General features: G+C 41.4%; 1 protein-coding gene across 1 annotated transcript; it reads right to left on the reverse strand.

Annotated features, from left to right (window-relative positions):
• Nucleotides 1-7,705: 7,705 nt before the first annotated feature.
• LOC145821412 (uncharacterized) lies at nt 7,706-8,824 on the reverse strand. Its single transcript, XM_082917923.1, has 2 exons — nt 8,285-8,824; nt 7,706-7,885 (listed from the first exon to the last, which is right to left on the reverse strand). The coding sequence occupies exons 1-2, from the start codon at nt 8,822-8,824 to the stop codon at nt 7,706-7,708; spliced, it is 720 nt and encodes a 239-aa protein (XP_082774049.1).
• Nucleotides 8,825-10,026: the final 1,202 nt, after the last annotated feature.

Below are 10,026 nucleotides of genomic sequence, written 5' to 3' on the forward strand. Positions count from 1 at the left end.
GCAAAAGTGGCTGCACTTTTGAGGGGGCATCTCCATATAAGACAAAATTTATCCTTCCCCATGAGGGTTGACTCATGGCCGGCCTCCTCCCCTATTTATTTATTTATTTATTTATTTTGGCTAGTCTACGTGTGTGTGTAAAGAATAAAATCAATGAATATATACAACCTAGTCACTAGATATTTTGTTCCCTACTATCCTCTGATTAATTTAATTACTATTTATTTAACTCATTTAGTTTCCACAACTGTATTTAGATACAGAAATTTAATCACAACAAGATAAATAATTTTATTTAAAAGAATTTAATATTGTTATTAATTATGGTGCTATTAAAATTATAATTTAATAATTTAATAATCACTATTGATTGACTTAATATTATTATTTACAAACTAATTTGTTGTTTAAAAATTCAAGTTCTTACAACCTATCCCCCTTAAATAATTTCGTCCTCGAAATTTTGACGCGTACCTTTATCTTCAAACAACTGAGGGTAGTTGGCTTTTATCTCATCCTCTCTTTCCCAAGTAGACTCCTCCACCCCTCGATGTTGCCACAACACTCATACCAAGTGGATGACCTTGCCTTGCACGTTCTTTTCTTGTCGATCCATAATATTTATAGGCCTTTCCTCAAAGCTTGCATCTTCATTAAGATCAATCTCTCCCCAGTTGATAACATGAGAAGGGTGTGGCTCATATTTTCATAACATTGAGATGTGAAAAACATTGTGCACCGCTGCAAGCTGTGGTGGTAGTGCTAAACGGTATGCCACATCTCCTACCTTGCTCAAAATTTCAAAGGGTCCCACATAACAAGGTGCAAGTTTTCCCTTCTTCCCAAATTGTGTAGCACCTTAACGAGGTCGAACTTTGAGAAAAACATGATCCCCTACCTCAAACGTTAAGGTTCATCTCCTTTGATCCGCATAGCTCTTTTGTTGACTTTGGGCTGTGGTCAGCTGTTGTTTGATTAGTTTTATCTTCTCAGTAGTCTCCTGAACCAAGTCTGGTCCTAACAAGGTTGCTTCCCCTACTTCAGTCCAACAGACTGGTGACCGACAAGGTCGTCCATAAAGTGCTTCATACAGTGCCATTCCAATACTGGCTTGGAAACTATTGTTGTAAGTGAACTCAACAAGAGGTAGGTGTTTCTCCCAACTTCCCTTAAAATCCATAACGCAAGCTCGAAGAATATCCTCTAAGGTTTGTATTGTCCTTTCAGACTGCCCATCTGTTTGTTGGTGAAATGTTGTGCTAAAGCATAGATTCGTTGCCATTGCTTTCTGTAAGCTCTGCCAAAATTGCGAAGTGAATCGAGGATCACGATCAGACACGATGTTAACTGGTACTCCGTGTAATCTGATCACTTCTTTGATGAACAATCTACTAAGTGAATCTAATGTATCTGACGACCCGACTAGTAAGAATCAGGCTGTCTTAGTTATTCGATCCACCACTACCCACACGCCGTCATGTCCTTGTGGTGATCGAGGCGAATCCATTACGAAATCCATGGTTATGTGTTTCCATTTCCACTTTGGGATTGGTAAGGGTTGAAGTGTCCCTGTTACGCTCCTTTTCATTTCGCATCACCAATATTGGCGTTTTAAGTCTTGGTACATCTTAGTACCTCTTGGATGTACTGTGAATACTGAATGGTGGAATTCCTTAAGTACCTTTTCCCTTAGTAAGTCATCACTTGGAACGAACATTCGACCTTGATATCTCAAACTCCCATCTATGTGAATTTCCCAACCAAGCATGGTTTCATTAGACTCTATTCGTGCCTTGATGAATGCTACCTCCCGATCGTACTTATGTGATTCTAATATCTCGTTCAAAATTTTAGGCGTAGCAATCTGAGCACCAATGTAAGCCTTTTCATCTCAAACCTCCAATTATATCCCAAATTCATTGAGCGTTCCAACCATACTCCATTCCCTAAGTGCTAAACTAGCAACAATCTCTCTATTCTTGCAACTTAGCACATCTGCCACCACGTTAGCCTTACTAATAGGAAAGGGTAAATTCATAATCCTCTAGATACTCCATCCAACGTCTCTGACGCATGTTCAAGTCCCTTTAGGTGAACAAATACTTCAAGCTTTTGTGATCAGTGAATATCTCAAACTTTTCACCATACAGGTAGTTGTATACACCCCATTTTTGACCGACCTTAAGACTCAGACGGCATCGATTGAGCGCTCGGTGATAGTGCATGTTTGTGCTCGTTTCGAGTTTCCAGAGTTTTTGGCTGAGTGCCTTGCCTCCGAGCCTCTGAACTCTTTGTGTTTTGGCTCAGTTTGTGCAACCCAGCCTTGTTTTCCTTGCCTGGAGGGAGGGAGATGGTCTGTGGACCACCTTTTTGTGGTCGTAGACCACTTTTTTGTGGTTGTAGACCACTTTTCGCTCTTGGAGACTAGTTTCCAATTTTCAGAGTCTTCGACCGCGCGCCTTGTCTCGGGACCGCTTAACGTTCTCCGCTTGGCTTGGTTTTTGAACCATGCCTTGTTGCCTCTATCTAGAGGGACACTGTGGTCCGGGAGACCACTTTTGATGCTCATAGACTAGTTTTCGAGGCTCCCGACCACGCGCCTTGTCTTGCCTCCTGGACTTTCGTCTTGCATCCTTTTTGGTTTGTTTTTGGTACAAACCTTGTTTTCCTTGCTTGGAGAGTGGTATAAGGGTGGGAGACCAGTTCTTCCCCTTGGAGACCACTTTTCTTCTTGCCAGCCAGTTTTCTGGTCGGCTAACTGGTTTTCTTGGTCTTTGGGCCACCTTTTCTGGTCGGCCACCACACCACTGCCTTGCTTTCATGCTGCAGACCATCTCCCCCCATGGCCGACCACTTTCTTCCCTGGCCGACCACTTCCACTGGTCAGTCGACCAGTGTAAGTAGCTGATCGACCACTTCAAGGCAGCTTTCCATCACCTTTTTGGAGATATTTTGGAGCCAGCTGTAATAGCTAAAGGGCACAAAAACCATCCTCCATACACGTGTACGGAGGGATGGCTTTAGGCCTAAGCTTGTTCAACAAGCTTAACCTTTGGTTCTCTATAAAAGAGAACCTCCCCCCTCTTGCCTTAGGTTTAGATTTTGGTGCTTAAAAGATATACATACATCTTTGTCTCTATCTTGCTCTTTGCTTCATATTTGTGCTTCAAAAGTGCCTTTTCATCACACTTTAGCACACAAACACATAGTGAAACACCATACTCTTGGAGCTGAGGTCCCTTGAAGTTGTTTTTGAATTTTTTGGACTGGTTTTGGTCAGAAAAAGCTGCTGGAGCTGTTGCTCTAGAGTTGTTCAACAAGGGTGAGCTTCTAGCCTCTTAAACCCTTATTTTTGCTTAAGCTTTTGGCCTTACTTGCATGTTGTTTTTGGCTCAAATTTAAACTACAAAAAGTTCTAATTTTGCATGCTTGTAATGTTTGTTTAAGGTCTCTTTTGTGTTGGGGGTAATCTACCCCCACTTAGGCCTTGTTAGGCCTTGTTTTGAGCCATCCCTTTAGGCTTTTGTTTTATCCTTTATATGAAATTTCTACCACTGAATTCCAGAGGAGTTTCAGTGGTGGAAATGATGTTTTGAGGTCCCAAATAGGAGAAGGTCATCCCCTCTCCTTGTGTCTTGTGTGCTTGCTTCATTTGCCTCATGTTTGAGCATGTTTGTTAAGCATATGTTGACTCCATCTTAGCATGTATTTGGGGTTATTTAGACATGGCATACCACTATTTTGACTTGGTTTGGTTACTCCATGCATGCCTTATACACTTGCAGTGTAGATGTTACAAACTAGCTTTGTATGCCTCATGTTTGAGCATGTCTTTCTAGCATGTTTTAAGTCCATCTCAGTAGGTTTTGGTGTTTTTTTTTAACATGCCTTAGATCTATTTTGGGTTGGTTGGATGGTCCCTTGCATGCTCCATGCACTTGTAGTGCATTTCTACAAACTAGCCTAATGTGTATCATGCTTTTGATCATCATTCTAGCATGCTTTTGGCTTAACTCTAAGAAGCTTTTGTCCATGTTTTAGCATACTTAAGCTCTAATTTGTGTTGTTTTGGTCATGCATGCATTGCTTTGTATAGCCTTGGTTCAATCTTGCTCACTAGCTTTGTGTATTGAGTTTATTAGCATGCATTACTTGGACTATTTTCATGATTTGGCATCATTTGAAATTTGATTTCAGTACATGTGGTGTGGTCATACACTTGCATTTTTCACTCTTTAATGCTTTGGAGAGGTTGTGCTTTATGCCCTTAACATGGGTCATTGTGTATGCCTTCATGCCTAAGCTTGCAAACTATCATTTCAATGTGTTTTTGGGGTTATTTGGCCATTATATAACTCTGATTTTTGTTGGCGAAGCCATCTCATGCTTGGTCTTAGTAGGTGTAGTGTAATCCTCCCTTTTGGCCTCGCATATTTCATGCTTCATGCACTCCATGCTAGCTTATTTTGGCTTCCTTCCATACATGTTTTAGTATCATTTTGACATGTTCTAGGACCGTTTTGGGTTGCTTTGGCCATATGCTTCATGTATTGCATAGCTATAATGCAATTGGCCTTGCTAGCTTTGAGTTTTGAGCACCATAGCATGCTTCATTTGTGTTGTTTGGATGATTTGGCGTCACGTAATATGTTATTTCAGAGCATGTAGCATTGCCATGTTCCCATTTCTTTCACCCTTTGAGTGCCTCTAAGGGTTGTGCATTTGTTGCCTTGTTTATGACTTAGCTTGTATGCATGCATGCCTAGGCCTTTGAGCCCTCATCTCGGCATGTTTTGATCCTTGTTTAGACCTATTCGAGCTCTGTCCATGGTTGGTTCATGCATTTGTGCCATGTATTGCATGTCTCTAGAGTAGTCCTCTTTCGTAGCTTTATGCTTTAAGGACTCTTGCATGCCTTGCTTGTGTTGATTGAATGATTTGACATCATTTCATACCTAATTTCAGTGCCTATAGTGTTGTTACACTTCCACATTTGTCATTCCTTGAGCACTCTTGAGAGTTGTGCTCTTAGGCCTAGTTGGTGGGCCAATGCATGTGCATGCATTTCTCTTGCTTTCATGTCTTCATTTCTTAGCATTATGGCCACTGTTTTGGGCACGATTGAGGTCTGTCCATTTTTGGTTTAAGTCCATTAAGCATGTTTGTTTTCATGTTGTTTGCATGCTTATGTTGCCTTGCATTGTACATGCATACCATTAGCATTAATAGGTTGATCGTATTGCCTTGCATTGTGTATGCATGCCATTAGCCTAGATAAGTTAATCTTGCTACATTGCATGTTGTTTGCATGCTCATGTTGCTTAAGGACTTTTTGTTTGCATGCTTAGGTTGCATTGCATTATGTTGAACATGTTGCATGCATTGCATTGTGTTCGGATTGAGCGTCAATCCAAACACGGGAAACGAGGGACGTTTCATACTTGAAGTGATGAAACGTGCCTCATTTCTCAGTCGCCAACACTCTTGATCACACATGATAGAGTTAAGGCATTTATGTGTTATGTGTGCATTCATTTCACATTGATTCATGCAATCTTGGCTTCTCGGCCATCATACATCGAGATGCGTGATTAGTGGCCCGAGGGTCGAGAACCACACTCCCTTGAGATCATAAAATGATAGAGAGGGTGGTTGTGCACACATATATTGCAAATACATTGCAATGCCCCTTCTTGTTCTCTATTGCAACAAATTGGAAGTGTGGCAGCAAAACTGGTCGGCCAACCAAAAAAACTGGCCGACCACTTTTTCTGGTCTGCAGTAATGGTAGGTGGTCAGTAGGTGGTTGGCAACATCAACAACTAATCGGCAATGCTCCTACAGGTTCCCAAGGTTGAGTAGACACTATCTGGAGCCTTGTGCAGAGTTCTGAGAACAATTGAAAATAGAGGCAAGTTGGGGCATCGCGATGGATTTCCGAACGAGGCGACCAAGCATGCATACGCTCCTCGCTCCGAGGCCCTTTCTAATTTGCTTTACTTACTGCTTTGTTAAGCTAGCTAATGTTTTGGTTTTGTACTTGAGTAGTTAATGCACTTAATTATTCATTTGTGTTGTAATAACTAGCTAGTTAACTAGGATTAGTTAATTAGCTTGTCTTGTAATAATTAGTTTAATTAGCTTAGATTAGCTAGTTAGCTTATTATTTGGACCCTCCGTCGAGGGGGCACAACTGTTGTAATAAGCATGCGTGTGTGTGATGCATGTCTTCCAACCCCCATTTCTTTCTCTATTTTACTTACCTGCTTTCATTGGTTAATTCTAGGACATATTTCAATTAGCATCCTTATGCTTCGCATGCGTGCACCCATTCATTCATATTGCATGCACCGGGCTCGGCACATCATACTAACTGCATTGTATTTCAATACATTTACTTGAATACGTGTTCAACAACAAGTTATCAAGTTGCATTCACATGACACCTTAGAATAGCCGAGCCTATTTTAGTTGTATTTTTGCATGTGTTGCATTAGCCATCTTAACATGAACTAGGATCATGCATGATTTCTAACTAGTTCTCTGTTTTGGCTCGGAGTACATTGTGAGTGTTTACACTTTAGCATACTGCATGAGATGTGTATGTTACCATGTTAGCATGCTTGCCATGAGGCTAACTACTTATGTGTTTAACTGCATGAATGCCTGTGGATGAAGGTTGGATTGCTTGAATTGGAACAATTCATCAAAATGTGAGTTTTAAGCCCACTTGAGGGTGGCAAAATCTATGACTTAGCCTACTTGCGAGTAGCACCTCTAAACCGTTTTCAAAACAAATGAACATGAAATGTTTTGTTCCAACTTAGGCGATCTAGTCTATACTTGTATGTTGTGTGCATCACATAGTAATTCTAGGTTAATAACCGGAATAAGAACACATGTGTTTTTAAAAACAATATATCATGATAATAAATGCCGATCTTTGATCGGACGAGTGGGGGTGCTCATTGCATAACCTTCCCCTCTCGTACCCAAGTTCCCGAGCCGAGACAACTTTGGTGATGACGGACACGTGGCCTTAGGCACGAGTTAGGGTTTCCTAAATTTTTCAAAAATAAAACATTTAGGTGGCGACTCTGTATCTGGCAAAGCAGTCCATGTTTGGCATTTCTTTATTAAAATTGATTTTCCAAAACGATTTGTCGGATTTGGACTCTTTGGTGATTTATCGGTCTCACATTGCACTTTGTGAGATTAGATTCAGAACCGTGACACGAGTCCGAGCTGTAGTAGCTAAGAACAAACGATTTTGTGCCCTCGCATGTGGAGCCGGGAGTTCTCGAGCGATCTACAATAGTGTCTCCAAATTTTGAGCGTGTGAACTATAGCTGCTAACTGCAAGCCATAGGTGGGATAATTCTTCTCATGGTTCTTTAATTGCCTGGATCCATATGCCACCACCTTGCCATTTTGCATCAATACGCACCTCAGACCTTCTTTGGAAGCATCACAATACACATTGTACCCAACGTCACGTTCTAGTACTATGAGAATAAGGGCACTCGTCAATCTTTTCTTGAGTTCTTGGAATGAATTTCACAAGACTCGTTCCATTCAACTTCACCCCATTTTGAGTCAAATGTGTCATTGGTTTGGCTAATTTTGAGAAGTCTTGAATGAATCTTCAATAGTAACCGGCCAATCCTCAGAAACTACGAATCTCAAATGTGTTCTTAGGTTGCTTCTATTCTATCACTGCTTCTACTTTAATTGGGTCTATTGATATTCCCTTTTCAGACACCACATGACCCAAAAACTTTACTTCCTCCATCCAGAACTCACATTTACTAGCCTTAGCATATAGTTGGTTTTCTCTCAAAGTTTGAAGTACTATTCTCAAATGTTGTTCATGGTCTCCTTCAGACTTGGAATACACCAAAATATCATCTATGAAAACTACCACAAATTGATCTAAGTAAGGCGTGAATATTTTGTTCATTAAGCTCATGAACACGCCTGGTGCATTGGTTAGGCCGAAGGGCATCATTATGAATTCATAGTGGCCGTAATGGGTTCGGAACGCAATCTTAAGAATATCTTCTTCCCGAACACGCAACTGGTGGTACCCAGACCTAAGGTCTATCTTTGAGAAATACTTTGCTCCTTTAAGCTGATCGAAAAGGTCATCAATCCTAGGTAGTGGATATCGATTCTTAATGGTGACTCTATTGAGTTGTCGGTAATCAATGCACAACCTAAGTGTCCCATCTTTCTTTTTAGTAAACAAGGCTGGTGCTCCCTACGGGGACGTGCTTGGCCTTACAAATTCCTTATTCAATAATTCTTGCAACTGTGTCTTTAGCTCTCTCAATTCAGCTGGTGCCATACGATGTGGTGCCATTGAAATCAGTGATGTACCAGGTTGTAGTTCAATGGTAAAGTCTACTTCTCGCTTTGGGGGTAGTCCTGGTAGTTCCTTTGGGAATACATCAGCATACTCGCACACCACACGAGGTAGCCCTAGTTCTATACGTTTTTTGTCTTCTAGAACTAAGCTGGCTAGCCACCCAGCCAGCTGATCGTGCCATTTTGACCTTCGAAGTGTCAATGATAGAGAATCTTGTTTATTTCCTTTAAATTGGAACTGTGTTCCGTCATGAGAGTAGGCAGTCACTGTCTTTTGATAGCAATCAATGGTAGCTCTATGGGTTGATAACCAGTCCATTCCTAGGATAACGTCAAAGTCTGACATTTCCATGACTCGTAGGTCGCAAGTTAAATGCAAACTAGAGACTCCTAGTTCACATGATTTGCATACGAGATCTACCTGAGTCTGACCTCCTAGCGGTGAAGCTACACTCATAGGTGTTTCTAATCGTTCAAGCTCTAATCCCAAAGTTGCAACACATGAAGCAGATATGAAAGAGTGTGATGCTCTAGAATCAAACAAGACTTGTACACAAGAGTTCAGAAGGATGAGTATACCTTGAATCACTAAAGGATTTCCAGTGTCTTCTCCTTCTTGGAGTGCAAAGACTCTACCGGTGGCACCCTAATGTGGTACCCAAGGCTTCCTTGCATTGGCATCTCCTGGTTGTTGAGTCCTCTATTGTCCCACATTCCAATTAGCCGGCGGCTGACCTTTGTTGGATTGGGAATTTTGCACAGCTCGTGTTCCCTAAGTTGGCGCGCATTTGTTTTGTTGAGTGGCTTCCCTTTGATTGATGTAGTAGCCTGACCTTTGAGGGAGATTGTTCCTAAAATGCCCTTCTTGGCCACATTCATAACACCTTTTAGCCCCTTCCCTACCACGTTGTTCAGGATTGTATCCTTGTTGTTGTTGTGGCCCCCTAGCATAGGGTACCAAAGTAGTAGGGGTCCTATTGTTCCTTGAGGGTCTTCCGCTTCTTTGCTGGTTGGCCTTAGACTACTGACCTTGAATCCTTGCAGTGTCCATCTTCTCTCTTTCTAGAGTAAGAGCCCTATCTACTACATGTGCATAAATAGATAGCTATACTGCAACCAACTTGTCTTAGATTCCCGAATCAAGTCCCCACTCAAAACGTCTTACTTTGTCTGTTTTATTTGCCACTATAGCTGTGGCATGTTGAGAAAGGGCCTCAAATCGATTGGCATACTGTGTCACAGTCATGCCCCTTTGTTTCAGTTGGAGAAATTCTTAGATCATTTCTTGTCTTACTGAGTTTGGGAAGTACTTTTCCATAAACAGTTCCTCGAACTGTCTCCAAGATAGTTCTGCCACTTGACGGCTTTCCTTAATCATTGTCCACCAGAAATCGGCCTCCTCGTCAAAGAGAAATGAAGTGAGGGGCACTTGGTCCTGCTCGTTCTGAATCTCTAGTGTCTCCAATATTTTCTTCACTTGCCTTATCCATGCCTCAGCCGTGTAGGGATTGGGTTCTCCAAAAAAAATTTGGGGCCTGAGTTTTTAAAATTTCGCTATTAATTTTGCTTTGTTGTTTTCACACCTGGGTTGGTTTCTTAGTTCATTAGTAATTGCCCAAACAAAATTCATGATGTCACTGTTGTTGTCGTTGTTGTTGT

The sequence above is a fragment of the Camellia sinensis genome, chromosome 3 (genome assembly GCF_055761805.1).
Source record: "Camellia sinensis isolate YWXY chromosome 3, ASM5576180v1, whole genome shotgun sequence".
Taxonomy (NCBI): domain Eukaryota; kingdom Viridiplantae; phylum Streptophyta; class Magnoliopsida; order Ericales; family Theaceae; genus Camellia; species Camellia sinensis.